Genomic DNA, 26,952 nt, shown 5'->3' with positions numbered 1-26,952 from the left:
AGCTGATGCCCCTGCAGCCCCCCAGCTCCATCTGCCTGTCTCCTGGGGGCAGGAGAGCAGCTGGCTTAGCATCCAGATTGGAAGATAGAGCTGTGCCCAGAAGAGGAGATAAGGGACAAGTGCTGCCAGGCTGGTGGCAGTGATGGTCACATCTGGGGTTCAGGGCTCCTGCCTCTCTGTGCCAGCCTGGGAGGGCAGTTGGGGACAAGGCTTTGCCTGCAGTAATGTGGGACACAGACACTGTTTTCCAGTGTGGTGCCATCTTTGCAGAGGTCCCTGGGCTGTGCTACATCACCTGCCTGGATGTGAGACAGGGGTCTGGCCTTGGCTTAGAAGTCAGCACAAAGAAAGGGCAGCATCTCTGCTCAGCACTGATTGCTCCAAGGACAGATGGAGCAGGAGTGGTGCAGGGAAAGCTGTGCCAGAGCCATGAGACATGACGTGGGGCTCCTGGGCAGGTGGCACTATCCCCAGCACCCTCCTGGGGCATGGCAGGAGCCAGCCAGCAGGGCCAGGTCTGCAGGGGAAGCCCTCAGCATGGTTTGTGCCCTGACTCTGCTTTTATTGCACAGCAGCACGGGAATGAATATTTCATTGGCTCCCTCAAGAACATCTCCACAAATGCACATCAATAAAACATGAGGACACCGTTTTGGAGGAGCCACTAATGCTCCAAACAGCACCATCACAGCTGATTAACCACAGCACACACTGCACAGCTCCACTTTTGTCTTGCTGACCCTAATGGAGTCTCACCACAGGTGGAGTGATGAAGAAGGTGCCCACAGCCTTGTGTCAGCCAGCAGGGCCTGACATCAGTCACAGTATCACACAGTATCACAGTATTATCAGGGTTGGAAGAGACCTCACAGATCATCAAGTCCAACCCTTTAGCACAGAGCTCAAGGCCAGACCATGGCACCAAGTGCCACGTCCAGTCCTGCCTTGAACAGCTCCAGGGACGGCGACTCCACCACCTCCCCGGGCAGCCCATTCCAGTGGCCAATGACTCTCTCAGTGAAGAAGGACAGTGCAAGAGCCAGGGGATGGGGCAGTGGGTGAAAGCTGGAACCAGCTTCCTTGGTCCAGCAGGGTCCAGTCTACTTGCCAGAGAGACAAAAAATCAGTGGGAGGTGCTAGCAAAGCAGAAAATGCTGAGCCACAAACTCAGGTGTCAGCATGGATGGAGCCAGAGCAGCTGCCTGCACCTTCCACCTCTTGGAGGAGATGAACTCTTCTTCTCACCTGAAAAATTCAGCTTTTCTGCATTCCTAATCACAGCAGGAGAGCTTTGTGGTCGTTTCCTCCCCCAGGATGAGGTGATTCTAGCCAACATCCTGCTGCTTTTGGAACAGACAAAGCTGGTTTTGCTTGTCTGTGCTTGAATTCTTGGTGAAAGCAGGAATAAACTAAGGGCTGGAGAGGTTCTGTGATTCTGGGACCCTCGAGTACCCAAAGGGGAGCTGCAAGAAGGCTGAAGAGGGACTGTTTATGAAGGCCTGCAGTGGTAGGATGAGGAGCAATGGTCTGAAAGAGAGAAGTGGAGATTGTAGATTGGATGTTAGGAAAATCTTCTTTACAATGAGGGTGATGGAGCACTGGAACAGGTTGCCCAGAGAGGTGGTTGAGGCCCCATCCCTGGACATACTCAAGGTGAGGCTTGATGGAACTCTGGGTGACCTGATCTAGTGGAGGATATCCCTGCTGACTGCAGGGCAGTTGGACTGGGTGACCTTTAGAGGTCTCTTCCAGCCCAAGTGATTCTACAACCCACAGCTCACACTGCAGGGATCTGCACAGCAGCCCCAGCCCGGATTGGGCAAGGTCCCAACCCACAGCATCCCTTGGGAAGCTCCTGCTCCGGGGCAGCTTTGGATCACTGCTGACAGGTAGCTGTGATGTCTAAAGCAGAAATAAACGAGGCTGCTCTGCAATTTCACCTAATTTTGTCACCCATTTCAATTTGCCATCTCTCAGCACAAAGCTGGGGTGGTTAATTATGTTTCCATCTTACTCCTCAGATAATGCTCCCCTCGCACCGCGCGTCGGAGACGCTCAAAGGGCTTCATTTTACCTTTCATTTCACCTCCTAGCACAGCTCTAAATTTAGTCAGCTCATAATTTTGTTTTTTTGGGGGGGGTTGGGGGTTGTTGGAGTGGTGTTTTATCCATTCTGCCTTTATTCCTGTGAAGTAAAATGGAATCCTTGGCTTTTGATTCGCTCTCTAATAATTCTCCACCAAGACTTAACACAAAAGGCTTTTTTCTTTCTTTCCCCACTGTCCCCCCACCCCCCTTCACCTGAAGACTAATTGAGTGGGGTGTAATTATAATACCCAGGGAGATGATATTGAAAGTACCTTAACTGTGACAGTTTCCTCTGACTAATTGCCCTTTGGCTACTTGCAAGCCTGGGCTGTGCCAGCTCCCCGACTGTTGCTGCAGCAACCTGCCAAGATCCAGCTTAGAGGGGTGTTGGCACAGGGCTGCTCCAGAGCCAGGATCTGAAGGTTTGCAAGCCACTGAAGTGGCTTTTCTGCCCTCCACCAGCATGGTTCTATGTGGAGAGAAGAGGATGGGGTGTGCCAGTAAGCCAGGGGCCATGGATGTGGCACCACAGCACTGGGGGAACAAAGCCAGCGAGCATCACACAAAGCCTTTGCCATGGGAGCAGGCTTTGTTCCCATCTCCATCACCCTCATCCTTTGCTCAGTGCTGCTGCTGGAGATGTTCTGCTCACTTGGCCACAGGAAAGTATTGAAAATGCAGTGAGAACAGAAGGGAGCAATGCCAGGAGCCAGGGCAGGAGCACCCTCACAGGAGAAGAACTTGGGGATGTCAGTTGATGATAAACTCAACATGAGCCAGCAATGCTTGCTGGTGCCCCAGGAGCAGCTGTGTCCTGGGATGCATCCAAAGAGGTGTGAGCAGCAGGACAAGGGAGGGCATTCTGGCCCTCTGCTCCTGTGAAAACCTACCTGGAGCACTGCATCCAGTTCTGGTGCCCTCAGAGGAAGAGAGACAGAGAGCTGCTGCAGGAAGAGGGCCATGAAGATGACCAAAGGGCTGGAGAACCTCCCCTGTGGGGACAGGCTGGGAGAGTTCAGCCTGAAGAAGCAGTGATCCTCTGGGAGCAGGGGGATAAATTTCTCGTGCTGGGAACAGGAGCTGATCAAGGAGCTGGACTGTCTGCTTCTTGCAGCCTGGCAGGACCAGCCCTTGCCCTGAGTGGAGCAAAGGTTGTCCCATCCTGTCCCTTGCCTTGCAGCCACCCCATGCCCAGGGGTGGGTCTGGCTGCAGCTCTGCAGGGGCACAGCCTCTCTATCTCAGCGCTGAGGAAGTTCTTGCCAATTACTCTGAAGTTGTTTCTTTTTTTCCTTCCCTCTATTTGCTGCTCTCAGCTGAACAGGTCCTGCCAGCCCTGGTCCTGTGCCACTCAGGAAGCTGAGGAGGTTTTCCTGTAGCTTTTGTCCATCTCGGTCTTTTCTTGCCAGGGAAGGAGCCTCCTGCTGTACATCCCTTCTCCTAATAGCTTCTGGCCCAGGCTTGTCTCACTCTTTTGATGGATGAAAACTGTCTCAAGGATATTTATGTTCATTCAGCTGCCCAGGACAGAAAGCCACCGTGCAGCCAGGGCTGGCCCACCAGGAGATCAGCAACATCTCCTTGTCAGGAGAGCTCAGTGGCTCTGGGCACTGCTGGCTCCTCTGTCACACTATGCCCCCTGTTGCTCCTGTTCCAGCCAGATAATAACAAACCCCACAGCCAAACACTTGACAGAAGACAAAAGCCCTTTGCTGCCCACCCCCAGCAGCCAAGCCACATGGAACCCCTGGCAGGATCAATGCTGTGCCCATGCTGGTGGCACAAGAAGCACTCCTAAAGCCTTGCCTTGCTGCAGAAGCAAAAGGTCCTTTGCAGAGATTAAAATGAATTTATTATTTCACAGCCTGGTATTTACACCACGCCTGGGACAGGCATTACCTACCCTGTTACAAAAACCTCCCAGTGCCAAGTCCCACCAGTGGCACCAGCGTTGTGCTGCCAGCCCCTGCACTGCCTCCAGCCCCTGGCCCTTCCCAAGCTGGCACATCCCTTGCATGGATCACAGAGTAGGACTGAGGTCCCTGGGGAGGGCTTGGCCCCACTCCTTGCAGCAGTGCTCTTGCTCAGCCCTTGTGCTCCCAGCCTCAGCAGTGCAGCAGCCCCAGCGTCCCCAGGCCTGCCAGTGGTGGGACCTCAGGGCTTCCATCCTCTCCCCCTCCAGCTGCCATGCCAGGGGAAATGCTGTGTCCTGGAAAAGCTCAGGAGCTCATGGCCAGCAGATGGTACTGGTTGGTGTTTCTTCATTGGACTGAATGCAGCAGAGCCTGGCTCAGCTGGGGTTTGTGGCTGGGCAAGTGCCAGCGCCAGGCCCACCAGAGCTGTGAGCAGGAGAGGGCTTCCCCTAGGCTGTGTTCTGGAATTCGACTGCAAACACAAGCAGCAGCTGAGTGCTGGGGCTGGCAGGGTGGAGAACAGGCACTGGGCTGGCAGCCTGATGACCGTGGAGGAAGGAGAAAGCAGCAGCACACTCCGTGGAGGGTTTCAACATCCCCAGGGCTGCTGGGGTGTCAGGCAGCCCTGGCCACACCGAGGCATCCACCACACTGCTCACAGCAGCCAGGTCGCAGGCAGGGAATGCACAATGAGGCTCAGGGCAGCCCCCAGGTGACATGAGGCCAGGCTGGAGCTCAGGGCTTGCTCCTGGGAACTCATCTGAGCAAGAGCTGTGAGCAGAACTGGAGAAGGCTCCACACATCCTTTGGCTTCCCTGTTCCTGATTCCGCATCCTGGGCGCTGGGCAAAGGTGGTGCAGCAGTGACAGCAGCTGCCTCAGAGCAAAGCCCACCTGGGGAGCTGCTGTCTGTCTGTCTGTGCACTGCAAACAGCTCTAACATGACTGCAGGAGTTCATTCAGGAGGGTGGGAGGAGAAGCTCATTTCTCAGTCGGCGTCCAGAGGGCAGGAAGGGACCCTGGAGCGGCAGGAGCCTTGCAGCTGTGCTGAGGTTCCACACTTGCAGCCCCCAGAGAAGTAAGGGCTCAGTGGATGCTCGGATTCAGCTTCTGGCACAGGCTGGCAGCCCCGGAGCATCTCACACCCACGGGAACCAGGCAGCTGGATCACATCCTGCTGCTCACAGCCCTGCGGAGCACTGGGGACCCGTGCCGAAGCTGGTCCTTGCACGGAGGCTACCGAGTGACCTGCAGGCAGAAGAGAGGAGTGCTGCAGACTGGGAACGGCCAAACTGCAGCAGGCAGGGACCCAGCCCAGCCCCCAGACGGCCCCATCTGTGAATTGTCAGCCGACAGCCTCGGGAGGTGCAAATGTGATCTGCTCTCTGCGTGGTGTGTGGTGGTGGTGACAGATTTTGGCTTTTGGGTAGTTCGTGAGGCTCCTGCTCTGGCTACAGCCCCCACTGGGGGTCTGTCTGCAAAGGGGACTGGGACAGGGACAGTTCTCCTGGGGTACCCAAAGCCTCCAAAAGGCTGTCTGTGATTCCAAACCACCTCTCTCTGCTCCAACAAAGGATGCTGGGAGGATGGCTGTGGAAATCTGGGCTGCTGGAGGGAGCAGAGCAGAACTCCAGGGGTCCTGCAGTTGAGAGTGATCCCTGTGGGAAGCCCAGGACAGCAAAGCCAGAGCAGAGGCTTTGGGCTGAGCCAGCAGCTGTGGGAGTTGAGGCAAAGCAATATTGAGATGAGAAAAAAGACAACGAGCTCAATGCAGTGCTGCAGATCCTGGTCAGAGATGGATGCCTGGGGCCAGAGGAACCTTCTTGGACATGGACAGAAACACTTGACCAGGGAAGTGCTCTCTGTGCACAGAAACAGTGGCAATAATGAAGGGAATTCTGGCGTCACTTAATGGGGGTAATTTTATGGCAGGGGATGTGGGGTGAGGAAAAGTAAAGCATAAGGAATAATTACACTCAGCAGCATGAACAATGATTACAGAATTATGCAACTGATTAAGCATGGCATATATGTAATTACTAATGAGTTTGATAAAATTTTAATTACACCTTGTTCTTCAGGGCATTCAGCAAGCCATGAAAATAATCATCATGTAGTGCTCTGCCACAGCTGACTGCCTCAGACAGGGGGTGGGGACAGAATCCGGGCTGTGCCACCGGGCTAAGATGTGCTCAGGCTGTCCTGGAGCAGTGGAGAGGTACTGGGGAGCAGCCAGGACATGCCAAGGGCAGGAAATATGCCCAGCATGGCTGCTGAGGAGCTTCCCGTGGCAGCTATTGATTGGCAAAGTCGTGGGGCCCACTCGGGGTTTGTGCTAGCCCCAGTGACAAGCCCAGCCCTGTCCCTCTGCTCTGCCTCAGGACATGGGTGACAAACAGCCCCAGAGAAGCTGGAGCTCTCTCCTTCCCCTGCCAGCAATTCTGGGATGCTTCCCTGGGCGTTGCTCACCCTAGGCTGGGGGAATGCAGCCAGGTTCCTGCCCAGCACCCTGCCAGGGGACGCACCTTGGTGGTCTTCACTTTGTTGCCACTACTGCAGCTCCAGCCAGAGAGGTCAGGCAGGACCTTGCACTCCTCCCCATCGAGGCACGGCTCCATCTGGCACCACCACTTCTGCAGCACGATGGAGGCTGGGGGAGAGAACAGGAGGGACTCAGTCGCCAGGTTGGCATAGGGGGTGCAGCCATGGGGTCTTTGGCAGAGCTCATGCATGCAGTGACCCTGCCTAGGAGCTCCTCCTCTCCTGCCTGGCCTCACTTGACCCAGCTGCTCCACACACCCCCTCTTTTCTCCCAGGACCCCAGCTGCAAAGCCTTGTCCTTGCTCCCAGCGAGAGCAGGGAGAACAGAGGCAAGAGGAGAGGCTCTGCTCTGCCAGGCTCTTGTCACTTGTGCCTCTGAGGTGGGAAAGGAGCACAGACTGCCCCACGGGTAGGAATAACGACACACAGAAGCTGTTTGGGACAATAAACTCCTCCCGTGACAGCTCACCCTGGCATTTCTGGTGTTGCACAGGGCACTGCCTGTCAAGTGAATCAATCTGGCACTGACAGAGGCTGCAAGCTGCTGCTGCCAGCTCCCTGGCACCGCCACATGATGCCATTTGATGAAGCAGACACAGACTGAGCTTGGCTCAGCGCTGCTGGCTGGTGACAGTGCTGCACGGCTGAGGCCACTGCCCTGCCTGTGGCTGCAGTCAGCAGGTGAGCAGGGATTGATGTGGAGCACCACTCCCCACCACGGCACACAGCCTGGCACTGCACAGGCGACAGCCACACCAGCAGAGACCCCGAACGCCTCCTCTGCTGCGCTGCAGGAACCCCTGGGCAGGCCTCCATTAACACCAGGGCCACGGACACCCCACGGCAGTCTGGCCCACCAGGCAGATGCCATCAGGGGACCCAGCCCACGGGGCACTCACCATCCACACAGGAGGGAGCTGCCCGAGTCGTGCCTGCCACCTGGCCCGGGAAGCAGGAGCACTTCACGGTCTGCGAGCGCTCCTCGATCTTGTTCTTGTTGCAGCAGCGGTGAGCTGCGATCACCTCACAGGTGCCAGGCTCGACGTGCACTGCAGGGGCACAAACACTGTGGTCAGGCTGCCCCCGGCCCCCCGCACACCTTCCCCACCCCCGAGCCCACTGCTGCTGGCCTGGCCTCTGCCAATCATCCTGGGGCTGCCAAGCAGCTCGGCACAGCATCTTCCCAGCGTGCCAGGATGGAGAAGCTCCGGTCCTGCTCCAGGCTTCCCTCCACTCCCTCTGCCTGGCAGCTGCATTCTCACATCTCTGCTGGCAAACGCTGACCCAAGCACAACCTCCCAGCTTGGGGCAGCTGGGCACAGCCACATCAGCTTCCAGCCAAGCAGCTCTTCTCCTGTTCCCACCGGGTATGAGCATCAGACTTAGGAGGAAGTTGTTGGCAGAGAGAGTGATTGGCATTGGAATGGGCTGCCCAGGGAGGTGGTGGAGTTCTGTCCCTGGAGGTGTTGAAGCCAAGCCTGGCTGGGGCACTTAGTGCCATGGTCTGGTTGGTTGGGCAGGGCTGGGTGCTAGGTTGGACTGGCTGAGCTTGGAGCTCTCTTCCAGCCTGCTTGATTCTTTGTTTCTATGACTCAGAAAGGAGATGAAAGGGCAGGAAGCAAGGAGGTGCCCAAGAGCTGCTCTCCAGCAATGTCACCAGCCTCAGGCCTGGACAGAGTTGCTCACTGCTGAGCAGCAAGGTCAGGTCCCACTGTGAGAGTGGGCACAGCCAACCTTGCTTGTCCCTCAGCCTGCTTCATTAGTGAGCCACAGCCAGGAACCACACATCCCTGTGCCCTGCACCTGCTGGCACACGGGCAGAGCAGGCTGTGCCAACCCCACAGCTTTAATTTGGCTTTATTTATTGTTATTTCATGGTCATCTTCATTTAATGAACCATGACTTTCATTCCTGCCCATAATAATTACACAATTACCTACCCTGGAAGTATTTTCCAATGGCATCTCTGGCCATAAATTTTATCCTTCCTTTTTGCTGCCTGAAAATTCAGCTTGAATGATAATTTCTGCTCTTTTTGTACTCAGAAATGGTAGACTTGGGTGAGAGTGGGAAGGAAACCAACTCATTACAGGACAAATGTGACTGTTTGGTCCTGGTTTTACAGTTAATGAGATTTGGAAAGCAACCTGAGGAATATTCAGAGGTCTTTAGTGTTGGCTGAGTGTAAATCCACATCCTCACCATGCTCTGGTTCAGGACTGTGAGGACTTACCTACCCTGTGGACTCCAGAAGGGGATTTGATGCCTTCCAGCATCAGCTTAGAATCATAGAGTCACAGAATCAAGCAGGCTGGAAGAGAGCTCCAAGCTCAGCCAGCCCAACCTAGCACCCAGCCCTGCCCAACCAACCAGACCATGGCACTAAGTGCCCCAGCCAGGCTTGGCTGCAACACCTCCAGCCACAGCCACTCCACCACCTCCCTGGGCAGCCCATTCCAATGCCAATCACTCTCTCTGACAACAACTTCCTCCTCACAGCCAGCCTAGACCTACCCTGGCACAACTTGAGACTCTGTCCCCTTGTTCTGTTGCTGGCTGCCTGGCAGCAGAGCCCAACCCCAATTGCTACAGCCTCCCTGCAGGCAGCTGCAGGCAGCAATTCTGCCCTGAGCCTCCTCTTCTGTAGGCTGCACCCCCCCAGCTCCCTCAGCCTCTCCTCACAGGGCTGTGCTCCAGGCCCCTCCCCAGCCTTGCTGCCCTTCTCCAAACACCTTCCAGCACCTCAACATCTCTCTTGACTTGAGGAGCCCAGAACTGGACACAGCACTCCAGGTGTGCCCTGAGCAGTGCTGAGCACAGGGGCAGAATGACCTCCTGGCCACACTGCTCCTGGTACAATCCAGGATGCCATTGGCTCTGCTGCCCACCTGGGCCCACTGCTGCCCCATGTTCAGCTATTATCTACCAGTACCCCCAGATCCCTTTCTTCCTGGCTGCTCTCAGCTACTCTGTCCCCAGCCTGTCACACACAGCTGTGGTTTTGACTTGTTTTTATTGAAGCCTCCCCACAAAGCTTTGTTAGCAGATCTGCTCCTCAGGGGAAGGGGCAGGGGCAAGTGACCCCTCCACTCCCTCACATGCCTGCTCCTCAGCTTTGCATTTCCAGCTAATTGAGGAGGGTTCAGCCCAGGCAGAGATGGGGAGTCACTGGTTACAGCCATGCAGTAAGAGTTCACTCTCCTGCCAAAGCTCTTTTAATTTGCTCAACAAGCTGCAGCTGGGAGATAAAGCAAAAATTGCCTCTCCTGTGCCTTGCTGCTGCTGGCTGAGCTCATCAGCATCAGACCACAGAGCCCATGGGCACCTGCTGTGCCCCTGCCAGTCACACCCCAGGACACTGACAGCCTGTGGGTGTGAAGCTGCTCCCATCATGACAGACGGACATGGTCTGTACCCAGCTTGCTCCTTGTCCTGGCCTGTCTGGGCATGGCCCATGGGGAAGGCAAAACCCTCACAGACCAGAGCTGCTCTGGCTCATTAGATGCCACTTTGTGCCCCAGCCCTGCTGCTCTCAGCCCAGAGCTGCCAGGAGCGGAGCTGTGCTGGGTGCAGGGACCCTCAGAACAGAGAAGTTCAGGAAACCTTTATCTTCCCTCAAAAGCATGGAGCTAAAGCCAGGCAGAGCCCAGGTTGCTGCTGTGCCAGCAGCAGATGAGCAAGGCAGGAGCCACTTTACCTTTGTGAAGCACCTCAGCTTCCCACACATCAAACAGACCCCTTCAGACACAGGCAGGGCACTGGTGCCATGGATCTCAACACCTGAGGAGCTCAGGGGGGGAGTATCTGGGTGCAGATACCCTTACAGTTACCCCAGACACAGCCATGCCCAGGGTGTCAGAGAGGGACTTGGCTGTTCAGATGTGCCAAGGGTCCAGCATCCCCCGCAGGACAGCACTGTTAAGGGATGGCCAAGCAGCTCTCTGTCACTTGGGCTTCCATGTTCCATGCTTGGAAAGAGCAAGCAGAGGCCTGAGCCCCAGGCTCAGGGACACAGACAGGCTCCTCCAGAGCTCCAGCAGCTGCTGCTCCTTGTGCTGAGCAGCAGGGAGCTTCACACCAGCTAGGACTGAGAATGCAAATCAGATGGATGTTGTTTAACACCAAGAGCAGGAAACCCCCAGAGAGCCTGGGATAAGTTCCAGAGCTTCTGGCATGCTTCTGCCTGCCATTTAAGTGGTGTTTCCCCACTGGAGCCCTCGTGAAAAAAAAAAGGTAATTCTTATCTCCTGGAAACATAAAAGCATCGTAGGAGCACAGGGCTTTAGGATCCTGCATGAAAGAAACCAACCCAAGCTCTCTGTCCTGCTCTGGCTGACCTTTAAGTGAGTGACAGAACACGGAGGGGGGGAGGAGATTAGTAGCAAAACCTGAACGGACACATTTTGTGTGTCTCAAAGGTGTGGGCACAGCTCCACAAGTCCACTGGAAAGTATCACCCTGGCTGCTGGTGGAGAGCTGCGAAACGAAGGGAGGTGGAACACACAGAACTGCCGCTGGGCAGTGCCCAACACTGTGCACCAACCCCATCCTCCTGGGCACCAACAGCCCCCTGAAAGGTCCAGGTGCCCCAAGGAGGGCTGAGCAATATGACAGAGCCAGGCACAAGCCCGGGAGGGAGGTAGAGGGTCCGGTCCCAGTGAGCAGCAGGACTTTGGGGCTTGGTGGGTTCTGCTCAGAGGGTAGCACAGCCCCAGGGCACCAGGCAGGCAGTGCTGTGAGGGATCTCTGCCCTCTAACAACTCTTCTACTAACACTCACTAAATAATTAAAGCCTTAAAATCACTACTGCCTTAGCTGCATGTTTTATTTAGGAGGGTTTTGGAGAGAAGCAGGCTTGTTTTTATTGCTCATTATCACTGCACACCATTTGGGATTATTCACTACCTTGTCACCTCCAGACTCCACTCAGGCTCCATTCCCCTTTGCTGCATGTGTGAGGGTGTGCAGCTCCCCATGTCATTTGTGCACCTTCCCAAGTCACTTGTGCACCTCCCCGAGTCACTTGTGCAGCTCCCATCCTCTCACCCTCACAGGCAGAAAGCCAAAAGGGCTGTTTGAGAAAGGCTGAAAGAGTTCTGCTGTTGTGCAACAGACGAACCCACACAGGCAGCCTGCAGCCAGGGGATCCTCTCCTGACACACAGCCCTCTGCTCTCCCCACCCTCCCTCAGCACAGCTCCTGCCTTCAGCAACAGAAGGTGACTTAGAAAAACATTCCCTGTGGATGTAGAAGCTGCACATGAAGGAGTAACCAACGCCTCTCCAGGCAGGAGGGCATCGTGCAGAAGTATCTGACGAGTAAACACTGTGGAGCTGCTGCTGCCCTCCCTCCGAGCAGTGAGGTGCTGAGCACAGGGGCAGAAGAACCTCCCTTGTTCTACTGGCCACACTGTTCCTGTTACACACCACAGTCACCAGCATCCCTGACTTGAGGGGGTCACAGGCTGGCACCAGTGGTACACACAATCCCACTCCCACAGAGATGTGCCCATGAGCTTCCCAGGATGAAAACATCTTGCAGCCGTGAATGCAGCCTTCAGAAAGTGCATTTCAAGCCTACCAAACCCTGTCCCAAATGGAGTGAAAGCACAGGGGCAGACAACAGCAAAACCAAGCCCAGGAGCACAGCAAGCAGAAGGAGAGCTCCTGCTTCTGAAGCCCATGGAGAGGGGCAGCTGCCAGCACAGGGCATCAACAGTGCCAGCAACTGGGGTGTGCAGTGTTAATGCAGACACAGAGTGGGGTCAGGCTGGAAAGTGCTGGCTCCTGGGACACCTTTTTGCTGCAGATTAGAACCTGCCTGCCTAAGAAGTGCAAGATCTGGCCCACTGTGGATGACTGAGTGAAGAGCCCTCGGCTCTGCCTGCCAGCACTCGAGCCCCGTGCCCCCTCCTCACGCGTGGAGGAGGTTTCTGCATAATTCACACCCCCTGGGCACACTCAGGCATCTGCACTTCAAAACCTCACTGAGTCGCTGCTTTAATGCCAGGCTTGAGTCTTTCCCAAGCAGCAGCTCCCTTGAACTCCTCCCGCAGAGGAGGAGTGGGGCTGGATGGGGTTGGGTGGGCAGTGCCCAGGTCTGTACCCTGGGCGCCCTGAGGTGGGGTCAAAAAGTGGCTCCAGACAGAAGGGTTTGATCTGCTGCTGCCTCTGCTGCAGGTTAGACGGGGGGCAGGGCAGGTAAGTGCTGCCGAGCTGGGGCTGGGGGAGTCACTCTGGGAGATAGGTTTGGGTTTTAAGCAAGGAGGGTGGGGATTAGAGGATTAGAAGTGCTTTAACTGCCAGGCAAAAACGACAGAAATAGGACAGGGTTAGGTGGGGTCAGGCATCAACAGCTTCCAATTAACCCTTGAATTCTTTCTCTTCCAAACACAGCACAAGGGGCAGCCAGCACAGCCTGGGATTGCTCCAGGCTCCAAGCACTTTGGCCATACCCATCTGCAGTGCCCAGACCCCAGCAATGGGACCAGGTGTTGGTGTCCCCAAGGAGACCCCTGCCAGCTCCCCTCCCACAGCCCATGCACATCACAGCCTGAGATCATCTGCACTTCTCCCACCCAGGGATGAGTGGCAGACCCTCACCAAGCAGCTCAACCCCACTTAACCCCCATCCTGAGCATCCCACGGAGACCCTAAAGTACCACCAGCATTCTGGGGGCCGAAGGTGATGGCCCAGGGGCGTGGTGCAGGTGGCAAGGATGCCACTTCCCCTACCTGAATGGCTTCTGTGATGGCTGGAGGCCAGCGTCAGTCTTCCCCACAGCGTGGTAATGCAGAGAGTGAGCACAAAAACCCATTTGCTCAGGCTTTGGATGTCTCTCTCACTCATTCTGCCAAGAAGAAGAAGAGATGTGTGGAAGCAGAGGGGCCGAGGCAGGCTGGGAGGTGCAGCTCCACTCACCGAGGCTGCTGCACGCAGCAGTGTGGCCCCTGAGCACTCACGGCCACGGGCACCAGGGTGACCTGGCTGGGACACAGGGCAGGGCATGCACCCGGGATTCACCCACCGGCCTTGGACAGGCTCAAGCTTCTTTAGCAGCAGGACAAACTATGCCAATAGCAGCAGCAGCAGCACAGCTGAGCCGTGGTTACCTTTTACTGGGGATTCACAGCAGCACCTGCACATCTGCCACCCCCGGGGAGGTCAGGGCTCTGCACGGGGCAGACATCAGGGCATCTGAAAGCAAAGAGACACAGAGGCATGGGTGGTGACATCCTGTGGAAGTACCCAGGGATGAGGGATGAGGACCTGCCATATCTTCTGGCAGCTTGCTGCCACCACTCTCCTGCCACCAAGGTCCCCTGCAGTGATGCTCAGGGTTCGGCTCTGCTGAGCTGGGCACTGGCCAAAAGGCAGATGAGATGGACTGACCATACCAACTGTGCCAGGCCCAGCCAGTCTCCTGCACAGGGAGACTGGCAGTGCATGGGGAGCCAAGGAAGGGGCAGCAATGCTTGGGAGGAAGTTCTTCACAGAGAGAGTGATTTGCCATTGGAATGGGCTGCCCAGGGAGGTGGTGGAGGCACCGTCCCTGGAGGTCTTCAAGAAAAGACTGGATGAGGCACTTAGTGCCATGGTCTGGTTGATTGGATAGGGCTGGGGGATAGGTTGGACTGGATGAGCTTGGAGGTCTCTTCCAACCTGGTTGATTCTATGATTCTATGACACACACAGCCCACGGCAGCATGAGGACCCACACCCCCTGCTTCTCCTCCCATACAACTGCAAACTCATAAACCCACAGCCACAAAACTGCATCCATGACCTCCAAACACACCTGGTCCTCTCTTGGCCTCTGAGCACACCAGGGCATGGTGCTGTCACCCTGCCATGCCTTGCAGGACGTGCTGGAAAGAGCCAAGTTTTCCATCATCTGGAGCCTTAAGGAAACACTGGAATGCCCAGAGCCCTGGTAATGTACTGGGGGCTGCCTTAAAGATGGCCTTGGGACTGTTTGACATTGGGTGAAGCAGCTCCAGGCACTGTAGCAGCAGCAGGAGCCAGAGCAGCTCTGACAGCAATGTCCCTGCTGGGCATCTCCTGGGTGAGACCTTGGTGATGCCCCCCCAAGACCTAACCCTGCCCAGGGCCAGCATCCAGAGCCCCCATGAACCTTTAGGGTTGGAACATCTTTTATCAAAACAAGGCCATGAAGTGCTGGTGATGCTGAGGGCAAAGTGTGATGCCAGAATGGATAGCAGCTGCCAGGGCTGCCTCATGCCCAGGTCCATGCCCAGACGAATCTCACTGCACTGACGCCGCTGCCTGCACCCACTGGGCAGGCAGTGAACAAAGTGTGCTGCTGGGAGAAGAAATCCTTAATTTTCAACTCTCTTCTCTCTGCTCTGGGCCAGGCTGGCATAATGAAGTGCCCAAACAGCAAACACTGACATTTTTAATCAAAACCAAGTGATTTGAGGTGGCAAAAGGGCATCGTTTGTCTCGAAGCCTTCCAAACCTAATTCTTCTGTTTAAAAGTGACAGTTCAAGATGAAAAATGCTTCATCTCCAAAATGCTGATTTCCAAGGATTTTTCCCCTTCCCCCTCCCATTTTTGGTTCTCCCAGATGGGAAAAAAAAATAAAAAGAAAAAAAAAAGGGGGAGGAAAAAAAAAAAAAACAACAAAAGGAAAATACAAATCAGGAAATGTCACCAAAACCACTGACATTTGCCCAGGGAAATAAACCCAACCAAACAAACCAACCCAAAGTATTTTTGCTAAAGGCTCATATTTTGTGCTAGGGAAGATTTTAGAGGTAAGGATGCACTGCAGGATGGGCAACCTGGGTAGAGGCAGAGGGCACAGGCATGCAGGTGTCTCACATCCCTGCTCGTGGGTGACAGAGTCACAGAGTCACAGAATGAACCAGGTTGGAAAGACCTCTGAGATCATTGAGTCCAACTTGTTACCTAACAGCTTCCAATTAACTAACCCATGGCACTAAATGCCTCATGCAGCCTCCTCTGAAACATCTCCAGGGGTGGGGACTCCACCACCTCCCTGGGCAGCCCATTCCAATGCCAATCACTCTCTCTGCCAACAACTTCCTCCTCACATCCAGCCTAGACCTGCCCTGGCACAACTCCAGACTGTGTCCCCTTCTTCTGTCGCTGGCTGCCTGGCAGCAGAGCCCAACCCCACCTGGCTACAGCCTCCCTGCAGGCAGCTGCAGACAGCAATGAGCTCTGCCCTGAGCCTCCTCTGCTGCAGGCTGCACCCCCCCAGCTCCCTCAGCCTCTCCTCACAGGGCTGTGCTCCAGGCCCCTCCCCAGCCTTGCTGCCCTTCTCCAAACACCTTTCAGCACCTCAACATCTCTCTTGACTTGAGGAGCCCAGAACTGGACACAGCACTCAAGGTGTGGCCTAACCCAGTGCTGAGTACAGGGGCAGAAGGGAGACTGATCCTGTGCTGGCATAGCCCTTGCTCAGGCTGCACCCCATGCTGCAGGGACTTGAGATGGGGGCTCTGCAGACCCACATCACTGCCAAGGGTTGGGGCAACCTGAGCAGGGACAGGGAGGAGATGTGCAACATCTGTCCAGTCCCACCAAGAGACACATCTGGCAGCCCTGCTGTGGGGACAGCAGCCACAAAGCTCTCAGCAGGCTCAGCGAGCTCCTGCTGCCAGCACACATCCCTCACAGCTTCCAACAGAGGAGACAGATCCTGTGGGAAGTCATTCACCTCTGAGCCTCTGCTCTCCTGCTTGCTGCTCTGGTTCCCCCTCCACTCAGGAACCCAGCCCCAAGCCCCAAACCTGACAAGCAGAGCAGCCCAGCCCCAGCTCCTCTCTGTGGGGACCCTCCAGGCACACAAGAACCTGCAGGAGACACCCCTGAATCTCCCAGCTGGATCAAAGCTCCGGTGCACGGCTGGCCACCTCCACCCCATGCAGGACAGGGCTGCACTCCCAGCACCAGCTATATTTGGCTCAGGAAGGCTGAGCTGTTTGCTGCAGCCAGGGAAGCATAAATAAATCAGCGTTATCAATAATGCAGCCTGCGCCGCGCTCCCAGGGAAGCCACCGCAGCCCAGCAGCCGGAGAGCAGCCAGGGGGCAGAGGAGCAGGAGGCTGAGAGCTGCCATCCCCAGCAGTGGCCGTCAGAGCGACGCTCCCCAGCCCCCTCAGCCGCGCTGGCAGACGAGGCTGCCGCTGGTGCACAAGCTCCTGTCAGAAAGGGATGCCTCGCAGAGACTGCTGCTTTGACAGCTCTCAGCCTCCATCGTCAGGAGACTCCAGCTACAAATGTTTGGTCTGGCTTGAAATTCATCAGCAGGGGATGTGGGTTCAGCAATGAAGAGTGGTGCTCTGGCACGTCACAGCACTTGGTTCTGGCTGGGGACCTCAGTGTCTGCTCTCCCCTGGTCTGGTTGGAGATGGGGGGGATTTTTCATTGACACTTTTTATTGTGAGCTGCTCTTGGGATCCACTTTTTCGGGCTGAGCTGGGACCTGAACTAACTGCAAAGTGCCTCAACTTCTCTACAGACTGAGCTCAGCTGTAGGCAGCGTGGCAGACTCTTCCTCTGCACTGGCCCACGTCCCTTCCCAGATGCAGCAGCCTCACTGAGGTTCCTCCAGCACATGGGCACAATGTGGGCAGCTCCATGCTGATCTCAGCCACAGGAGCTGGGGACTTTCTCCTCCTTCTCCATTAATGCCACATGCAGAACCTTAACCTTCCATCCGGGAGGGCTCCATCCACAGCTTGCTGGAACTCAGCCCAGTGCCCATGGTGCAAACAAGGGACTCTGACATGGCAAATTATGCTCCAAGTCCTGCTGGTCTGGAGCATTGTTTCCCATGGTTTATGTGAGCTGGATAATTACAGTTAGCAGAACTCTACCCAAAAAAAGAAACAGAGAGGTGGGGGTGGCTGCCACTGTGTCTGGTTTCTGTGCCACTGCAGCTCCAGCACTGCCAGCCTTTGTGCACGTCTGGCCCTGCAGGTCTGCCCAGCTTTCCCAGAGCTACTTCAGTGCTTCTTGGAGCTTGGGCATCTTCACTTGGTGTAAGAACCAGCACAGGTTGGGCCCTACAAGGCACAGCTGGGGGTCTGCAATGCCAGGGTGCCCTGTACCCCAGCCAAGCAGGGGCAATCTGGGTGTTGGAGAAGTTGTACTGCCCAAAGGAGGAGGTAACTTCATTTTAATACTTCCCTGAAGCAGAAAGCCAGATCAGATCATCTTGGCAAGTGTCCCCTGCACAGGGCCTGTGACCACCCTGCTCAAAGAGCTGCCTGGCAAACCTCATCACAGCAGTGTCTGAGTCAACCCCTCCTCACAGAAGAAAGAGAGCTGCCCCCCATCCCCTCCATGTCCTGCCTGTCATTCCCTCACCCCAAAGCACAGCTCTGTGAGCTGCACAGCGGCGATGGCAGCAGCACAGGGAGGCTGCTGTGTCTCCTGGGGAGCTGACATCTCCTCAAAAGAGCCTGACAAGAGAGGAAACACCTCTGTGGTCCCTCGGGAAGGCTCCAGTTCAGCTCTGCCTCCAGCAGCCAGTGAGAGGGCCCAAGCAGCAGGGCAGGCTTGGCAGAGGGCATCTCCCTTGTCTCCCGAGGCTGGGAATCAGCTGAGCTGGATCCTCCATCCTGGGTAGGTGAGGAAATTCTCAGACATGCCCAGGGCAAGAGGCCTGGGGCCAGGATCCCTGAGACACTCTGCTGCCAGCTGTGGGGCTGGGGGTCCCTAGTCTGTGGGGCTGGTCAGCAGGATGCTGCTGCACGAACCAACAGCAGCAGCAACCTCTCCCTCCCCCCCATCCCCTCACAGCTCCAGGTTCACCAGTGCAGGCCAGCAGCCTGGCTAAGCCTCAGCTCCCTCCACAGCACTGCACCACCCCCTCAAAGGGAGCCAGCCCTGAGCTCCAGGCTGAGCCAAGCTCTTTTGCACACCTCAGCTCAGCTCTTTCCCAGGGTGGGCCCACAGCAGTCCAGCCCCACAGCTGTGCTAGTGAAGGCAGCAGGAAGCCTGTGCCCCCCAGCCAGGCAGAGGTGGCAGGGGAGCACACAGACATGCATAAGACTCCTTCCCCCAAGCTTGCTCTCTCATCCTCTCTATGCTGATTTATTTCCAGCTTCTTGCTCATTCCTCCAGTGTCTGCAGCATTTCCTTCCCAGCCAAGGTGAGCAGGAGAGTTCTTAATTCCACCCAAGCATGGGCCTGCTTCTGCTCCCTCTCTGGGTGAATCCCAGTGCCCTTTGCCTCTGGCATTTTGAAGGTCAGCTCTGCTGACAGCTTGAGCCTCAGACTCCTCCAGTGTCAGGAGCCTCTCCCTGGCAGAGAGGCTCTTCAAGGGGATGCCTTGAAGAGCTCCCTGCTCTTCAAGGGGGCTGAAGCCCAAGGTCAGCAGCAGCTCAGCCTTGTCAGTGGAGGGAAGCAAAGGACTTCACAGCCCAAACTGTGTCCCCAACCTCTCACCTGCTCGGGCTCTTTCCTGGGGTGTAGGTGCTCCCAGCATGGATGAGCTCTCCCAGGGCAAGGGTTCCTGCACACTGGGTAGCCCCCAAGCCTCACACGGCAGCAGAAGGGATGGCAAACCGGGAGGAGGGGACTCTGCTCCCTGACCAACACCATGGCGTGGATCCACTCCTGGTGTCTCCAGAACAGGACCGGTACCACTCAGGCTGTCCTCCAGACCACTGAGTCTCCTCTCGCAGGTGAGGGGGACCCCCCCCAGCCGTACAGGCTGCTCCCTGTCCTGCATCCCTCGACCCACCCGCGCAGGGATGCTTGCCCCACTCCAGCCTGAGGTCACCAGAAGCATCCTGCTTCCACTAGCAGCAAGCCCACGGCAGCTGAAGGAGTTTCATCGGAGGAAGGAGGCAGAGGAAGACCCCAGCCGGGCTCTGGCCGCCGGGCACTGGTACACCAGTGGTGGGCAGCGGTTCTGGGGGCAGAATCAGGTTTGGCCGCAGCAGCCCCGGATCCGCTTCCCAGCGCTGAGAGCGGCTTCCAGCGCCGGTGGGATCGTTTCACCGCGGCGAAACCACTGCCCCGGTCCCGGCTCGTCCCCGCGGCAGGACCCTGCCGGTGACCAGAGCCAGGTCTCCTCCCACCACCCCGAACGGACACCGGCGCAGCTTCTCTCGGAGTCAGCGGCGAGCGAGCACCGGGCAGGACCCGGCGCGGCGAGACTAACCGAGAGCAGCTACCTACTCCATCCCGCCCCGCACTGGGGCTCGGAGAGAGACATGGGACCGGGACCCGCCGCCCCTAGGCACCTGTCGGGCTGGCCTGGGAGCAGGTCCCACGGCAGATCCCCGGTCCTCTCCCCTGTGCCGCGGACACACGGAGTACGGTTACCCCCGCCCCGGCTCCCCAGCCGGTAAAGGCCCTACCTCGGGAACCACGACCGGACGAGGGATGCGGGTCCCCGACAGCGTGCAGCCGCACTCGTCGCCGGGGGGGTTCCCGTCTCACCTCGCCCGCTCCAAACTTTCCTTTAGGGCCGCACGTACCTGCCGGTGCCGTCCGTGCGGGCCGGGGCCGCCGCTGTCCATGGCCGCCGTCCGCCGGTCAGCGCCGCGTCCGCGGGCCGGTGCGGCCGGGGGCCGCTGGCATCGCCGGGCGCGGCGGCGCCGGTAGCGCTGGGCTCGGCTCGGCACGGGGCTGGGCTGGGCTGGGCGGGGGCGGCTGGAGCGGAGCGGCCCCGGTACCGGCGCGAAGGGGCGCAGCGCCGCCTGCCGCCGCCCCGGGACCGGCCCCGAGAACCCGCGATCCCGGGCTGGCAGCCGGCTCCGCACCGCCCAGCCGCCCGCACGGACGCTGCCCCGCCCCAATTAGCCCCGGTGCTCATTAGCGGAGCCAGTAGCGAGGACTGGCCGTAGCTAATTGACCTAAACATCAATTTTCTTCCCCCCGCAAAGAGAAAAAGGAGCTACGGCCCCGCGAGTGGTAGCGGTGAGGTGATGGGAGGCAGGCAGGCAGGCAGGCAGGCAGGCAGGCAGGCTGCTGGCCCCACTCCTCCTCAAAGCAGGACCCTGGCTTCGGGGTCACCGAATTGTTTAGACTGAGTAAGCCCAACCAGTGAGCCAGCACTGCCAGCTCCACCAAAACGAGGAGCCTTCCTGGAGTCACAGAAACATAGAATCAATCAGGCAGGGTTGGAAGGGACCACAAGGAGCAGCCAGTTCCAAGCCCCTGCCATGCCCAGGGACACCCTACCCTAGAGCAGGCTGCCCACAGCCTCAGCCAGACTGGCCTCAACCACCTCCCTGGGCAACCCATTCCAGCCTCTCACCACTCTCCTGCTCAACAACTTCCTCCTCACCTCCAGCCTCACTCTCCCCACCTCCACCTTTGCTCCATTCCCCCCACTCCTGACACTCCCTCACAGCCTCAAAAGTCCCTCCCCAGCTCTTCTGGAGCCCCCTTCAGATGCTGCAAGGCCACAAGAAGGTCACCTGGGAGCCTCCTCTGCTCCAGCCTGCACAGCCCCAACTCTTTCAGTCTGTGCTCACAGCAGAGCTGCTGCAGCCCTCTCAGCATCCTCCTGGTCCTGCTCTGGACACTCTCCAGCATCTCCACATCCAGAACTGGATGCAGTACTCCAGGTGGGTTCTCAACAGAGTACAGCAGAGGGGGAGAATCCCCTCCCTCACCCTGCTGGCCACACTTCTGCTGCAGCCCAGGCTCTGCTTGGCCCTCTGGGCTGCAAGTGCACACTGCTGGCTCATGCTGAGCTTCTCATCCCCCAGCACCCCCAGGTCCCTCTCCTCAGGGCTGCTCTCCAGCCACTCACTGCCCGGCCTGGATTTGTGCTTGGCATTGCCTCAACCTAGCTGCAGGACCTTGTACTTGGTCTTTTTGAACCTCCTGAGGTTGGCTTGTGCCCACCTCTGCAGCCTGTCCAGCTCCCTCTGGATGGATCCCTTCCCTGGCTCCTCCTTCCTACCCTGTTTGAAACGTCAAGAGTTGAAGAAAAGCACCAACCTGGCCCCAGCTCTGCAGAATGCTCAGGCCTGACCCAGAGAATGCCAACCCCAGCCTGGGATGGTTGTGTCCTCAAAGCAGCTCTAGACAGGCAGGACAGCTCAAGGTGCAGCTCCATGTGCTCTGTGCCAACCAGCAGAAACAGGATGCAAAATGCCAGCAGAAAGCAACTCAAGGGCTGGATTTTCACAGCTGCTGCCAGAATCAGTCCCACAGCTCCAGGACAGTCCAGAGGAGTGGCTGGGATTACACAGAACTCATTTTCTCCTCTTCCCTCAAAGCTGCTTAAGTATCAGTGAAAGTCTGGCTCCAGAAGACAGCTCACAGCTCACTCCTGGACCGTTCAAGCTCAGCTAGAAGCATCAAGTAATTCCCAAGCCACAAGAGCTGCTCAGGCAAACCCCACGTGGGCAGTTTGCAGCTCTCCTGGCTGTTTTCTCCCCATGAAATAGAATCATAGAATCATAGAGGATTTTGTACATCAGGTCATAGAATCATAGAATCAATCAGGTTGGAAGAGACCTCCAAGATCATCCAGTCCAACCTAGCACCAGTCCCCTCCCAACCTGGGCACTGGTCCTTGGACAGGGCTCTGCTGAAGGCCCCTGGAAAAGGCCACACAGCAGCCACCCTCACCAGGCACTCACTGGTGCTGAGGTTCATACGGGCTCCTGAGTGCAGCTGGAGCAGCAGTTCATGCTCTGCATGCTCAGGGACATCTCAGGCCACCACCACACTTGGGCCCTTGCTGCTGCCCAGCACCCTCACCATGGTTCTGGGTGTGACTCAGCCCATCCTGCTCTGGTTCCTGCAGTACTCCCTGTCCAGCCTCATCCTCTGGCTTGTTTTCCTTTCTCTGTTCCACACAAGTTTCTGCAGCCACTTAGAGTAAACCACAGCCTTTTGGTGCCTCACATCAGACATTTCCATCTCTTTCCTAGGAAGGATGCAGGGCAGAGATGGGGCCCCCTGTGCAGAAGGCTTCTCTCTCCTCTCTGTATCCACAGCAGAAGCCCAGACTCGCTCTTCTTCAGTCTGTCTGATTTATAACATCTCTAGTTGGGATCAGCAAAACCAATTAGTGCTGGTCAAGGCAGAGAGCAGGCCACAGCCCCATCACTCTCCTCCAGGCATGGTCCCACCTGGCACAGCCACCCAGAGGGGACCCACCAGCTCCTGGGGAATCTGAGACCTTGGTCTGAGGGAAGAGTCACCCCAAAACAAACAGAGGGAAAGTAGCCCAGCTTTAAGAGGACCATGCTAAGAAGAGGCTGCTTTGCTAGAAGGGAACTATGTTCTCTCTACCATATAAACCCTACCATATGTTAATTTCCAGTTTAATTAGACTTGGTTGCCTAAAAGACCAAGGAGCAGCTCTACAAGATTAACCCAAGCCCTGGTAATAAGACATTAAGGAAACACAAGCATCTCATTCTTCAGATCAGAGGGGTTTGATAATAATGGCAGAAATCAATATGAAACTAAATTAAATCTGCTGTTTATGTGCATCAGGTGATCTGATCAAGAGCCTGCCAGCTCAGGTCTCTGCTGCTGCCATAAGGAAAACACAAACATATTACTTTTCAGATCACAGAGTTTTAATGGGACTGATCAAGAGCACATGCAATCAGAACTGCCTTTCATGCCAGCCAGCTCCAATTCAATTAGGCCAGATTATTCAATACAAAAATCAAGCTCTTTAGTGATGTAATTGCACAGAAACAAACTTGCTGCTTTCCAGATCACAGGGCTTCAGAGCAAGGCAAGAATTAAGGCTTCAGTAAAACTGGTCTCATTTAAATCCTGCTTGGATTAATGGCAGCAATTCCTCCTCCCCAGACTTCCACCTCAGTGCTGCTTGCTGCCCAGGCTGGGACCTTCCAAGGGGCTGTTATTTTACTAGGGAGGGGAAAAAAAAGGTTTTAGTGCCTGTAACAGCACAAGTTTGGAGCTGTGCTAGGAAATCTTGGTGCTGCTACACGTCATAGAATCAAGGAGGTTGGAAGAGAGCTCCAAGCTCAGCCAGTCCAACCTGGCACCCAGCCCTGCCCAACCAACCAGACCATGGCACTAAGTGCCCCAGCCAGGCTTGGCTTCAACACCTCCAGGGATGAGGACTCCACCACCTCCCTGGGCAGCCCATTCCAATGCCAGTCACTCTCTCTGACAACAACTTCCTCCTAACATCCAGCCTAGACTTTCCATAGCACAACTTGAGACTGTGTCCCCTTGCTCTATTGCAGCATCATTTCCCCTCAGAACAGACAGCTGCCAACATACCTGGAACCCCTCTGTACTCCCGTGACCAAGTGACTTGTCTGGGGGAAGAAAATTCAGTCTTTATGACACAGACACAAGTTAGATGGTTACACTGAGGTAGAGAGACACACCAGAAGACTTTAAACTCTCAGTGAGATCAATTTCTCTGCAGCTGCTGGGAGGCAGAGAAGTGCCAATGATTTTATTGAGGATGGACAAAGCAGGACCCCTGATGTTCTATTCCTGCGGAGGGATTGTCACAGCCTGTGTTCAGCAGGTCACTGGGTTCAGGTTGAAGCTTATTTACCTCCTTTCTGAGGCAGCAGCAGGGCCTCCAAACTAGTTCAGCTCTGAGCACACAGCTCCAAGGATTTAGATCCTCTTTCAGGAGGCTTTGCTGAGGACAGGGACTTTGAGCTCAGATCCCAGCCTGATCATGTGGGGCACAGGAGAGAGGGTCTATGGGGAGTACAAGAAGGGATGAGTCCTGCTCAGGGTCCCTGGGATGCATCTGAGCTTCCAAACTGAAAAAAATCAAACCTCCAAAGGCTCTGTAATTTCCAGTTAGCCTTACTGTCACACTTTTCTTTTTGTCCTGCTGTGTTGCTACTGTCAGGTGAGGTTCCATGGGAACAGAAGAAGCCTTGGGGAGCAGGATTTAGGGTAAAGAATCTCTCTCAGGTGATGTAACACCATGCCAGGAGCTGCAGAAGAGGAAAAGCCAAATGACCTCAGAGGTTCTAACCTGCTGACCACTCTCTGCAGCAGGGAAGAAGATTAACCTGCAGGGAATCTGCACCAGCCTCAGCTTTACCCAGGCTGCAAAACTCCCTGCACAGAGGTCACACAGCCCTGAGCTCTGGGAACTGTTCTGCACTCCAATAGGAACAGAGAAGGAATAAAGCTGGGATGGATGCAATCAAATTACCCCTTGGAAGAAATAACAATAAATTCTTAACTTCCCAATTACAGGGGACAGGCAAACCTTGGAAACCATTAAGAGCTGCTTCTTCTGCTGATGAATTATCCAGAGTGCACAGAGCTATTTGCTGAGCTTCACTGTATTACACTAATTATAAATTAATATATTGCTCATTACACAGTAAAGCTGCACAGTCAACTAATGCACTGCTGCAAAGAGTCTGCTTTAAAGCATCTTCTGGTGCTTTTATGATCTAGATCTTTAATTTACTTCTGTTCTGGCTGAAATGCCACTAACATGCCATTCTTTCCCAGAGAAAGATCCTTGGCTTCTTCCTACCCCCTGTGTGGCTCAGGCAATGCAGATGAATGATGAACTTAGGCTTTTGAAATGTTTGTTTTCTTTTAATGCTAAGCAGCCACACAAGAAATTAAGCAAAACACCAAAATGTGAGCCAAATTCCTGTGTTACTGATTTTTAAACCTGTGTCTATCGTGGCAGCAGGCTGGCAAGGGGCTGCTGGTCCCAGTGCCCTCCCTACCCATCTTTGCACCCACTGGAGTGAGAAGCACTGCTGTAAAAAACTGTTCAGTACAGCCCTGGGGTGGAGAATTGTCTCCAGAGATGAGTTTGGAAGCAGGAAGGTGCTGGCTTTGATGGGAATCACACGAGTCTGCCAAAGAAAGTGTTGGAAGCCATGAACGTGGAGAAGGATCGCTTGGCCCTGTGCTCAGGCCAGGAAGGATGCCTTGGGCAAGACAGGGATGAAGGGAGAGCCTGAGCACTGACCCCCACCCCGCCCCGGCAGGAACCCCTGAGGTGCGGGGAGGGCGAAGAGCAAAGCCACTGATCTCCGAAGGGGCCATTTACCGGCATTTGCCTCCGCAAGCTCACAGCTTGACTCAGCCCAAACCTGCATCCTCAGATCCTGCTCCCGGCAGCCTCGGGGAGGGGCACAGCAGCCTGGCAGGCAAGAGGGAAACTCCCCATTGACCTGGGCTTGGATGAATGGGAGGAAATGCAGCCCTCTTTCTTGGAATCCCCTTATTAGCAGGGCATAGTTCCCGGCAGCGTTCCTGCAGCCTGTTTTTATGTCAGGCCATTCTTTCTGTGCAGTGCTTAGCAGAGCAGAGACAACAAACGCCAGACAGGAGCAGCCCGACACCGGAATCGGTTCACAAGCTGCCGTTTCCTTCTTTCCAAGGAAAGCATCCTGGTGACTCAGCAGACCAGGGCAGATTGGCAGCCCCACAGAGGAGACAAGATCCCAAGGGAATCCGGTGATTTCCAGCCTCAGTAGCACAAGGACATTGCACTTACCGTGACGGAGGTTCCCCTACGTGACTAACAGCAGGACAGAGATGCTGCTGGGGGCAGGCATACGGAGCAAAGAGAGGGGCCCCAGGGCTGCTGGAGAGGGACCAGAGGAGTGCTGACCTGCAGACGCTGTTACCAGTCCATAGGCACCACATGTCCCAGCCATCATGGTACAGACGCTCAGGTCTCCAGGCTGGCACAATTGCTCCTCTACCCACCACAGCTCTCAGCCATGCTGTTGCAGTCCCTCGGGGGTCTTTGCTGTCCCAGACCCTCGGCTTCTACACTACCAGAGCCCTTAGAAGGCCAGGAGGCACTGAATGACTGTGAGGGAGAAGATGGGGAGCCAGTGCCAGAGTTACTTGAGGCTGTCACCTCTGTGTGTACCAGGGCTGCAAACCCAGCCAAACCCCGGGCTTCCCGGCCATGGTGAACCCCAAGGCAGCTCACGAGGAGGAGCCCCGTGCCCTCGTTAAAGGCTCACGGAGAGCTGCCCCGGGCTGGAGGGACCGGAGGACAGTGGAATGGTTTGTAAGAGGCAGCTGGGCTCTCCCTGCTCGCCATCCCTCACAGGAGGAGGACAGGAGGGCAGTTGGTGGCCTTCACCGTCGGTGCAGCCGCACGCCGGCCGCTGGCCCTGCTCGGCCGGTCCGAGGGTCCCCGGTGAGTGCCGGTAGACCCAGGCGGGTGTGCGGTCGGGGCCGTAGCGCAGCCTGTGTCGCCATCTAGCGCCTCCGCCGCGACCTGCAGCCCCCACCCCCTGCCGCCGGCTCCAGCCCCGGCATTAGGAGCTGCTGGAGCAGGGCGAGGCTGGCAGAGGAGGCTGGGAGAGGCTGTAGCCCCCCACAACACCTGCCGGGAAGGGGGGACAGGCCCTGCCAGGAGGCATGAAAGCAGAAGTTGCGGGCAAGGGAATCTTAACCTGGACAGGTCGGTGCTGGCAGCAGAGCAGCTCA

General features: G+C 56.3%; 1 protein-coding gene across 1 annotated transcript; it reads right to left on the bottom strand.

The window, feature by feature from the left end:
- Positions 1–3,915: 3,915 nt before the first annotated feature.
- TAFA3 (TAFA chemokine like family member 3) lies at positions 3,916–20,124 on the bottom strand. Its single transcript, XM_064173813.1, has 6 exons — positions 20,025–20,124; positions 13,652–13,736; positions 13,274–13,389; positions 7,439–7,588; positions 6,524–6,648; positions 3,916–5,246 (listed from the first exon to the last, which is right to left on the bottom strand). Exons 3-6 carry the CDS (start codon positions 13,386–13,388, stop codon positions 5,235–5,237), a joined length of 402 nt encoding a protein of 133 aa, XP_064029883.1. The 5' UTR covers position 13,389; positions 13,652–13,736; positions 20,025–20,124; the 3' UTR covers positions 3,916–5,234.
- Positions 20,125–26,952: the final 6,828 nt, after the last annotated feature.

This window comes from Pogoniulus pusillus, chromosome 39, assembly GCF_015220805.1.
Source record: "Pogoniulus pusillus isolate bPogPus1 chromosome 39, bPogPus1.pri, whole genome shotgun sequence".
Taxonomy (NCBI): Eukaryota; Metazoa; Chordata; class Aves; order Piciformes; family Lybiidae; genus Pogoniulus; species Pogoniulus pusillus.
The sequence above is the reverse complement of the archived record's forward strand: the minus strand, read 5'-3'. Positions and strand labels throughout refer to the sequence as shown.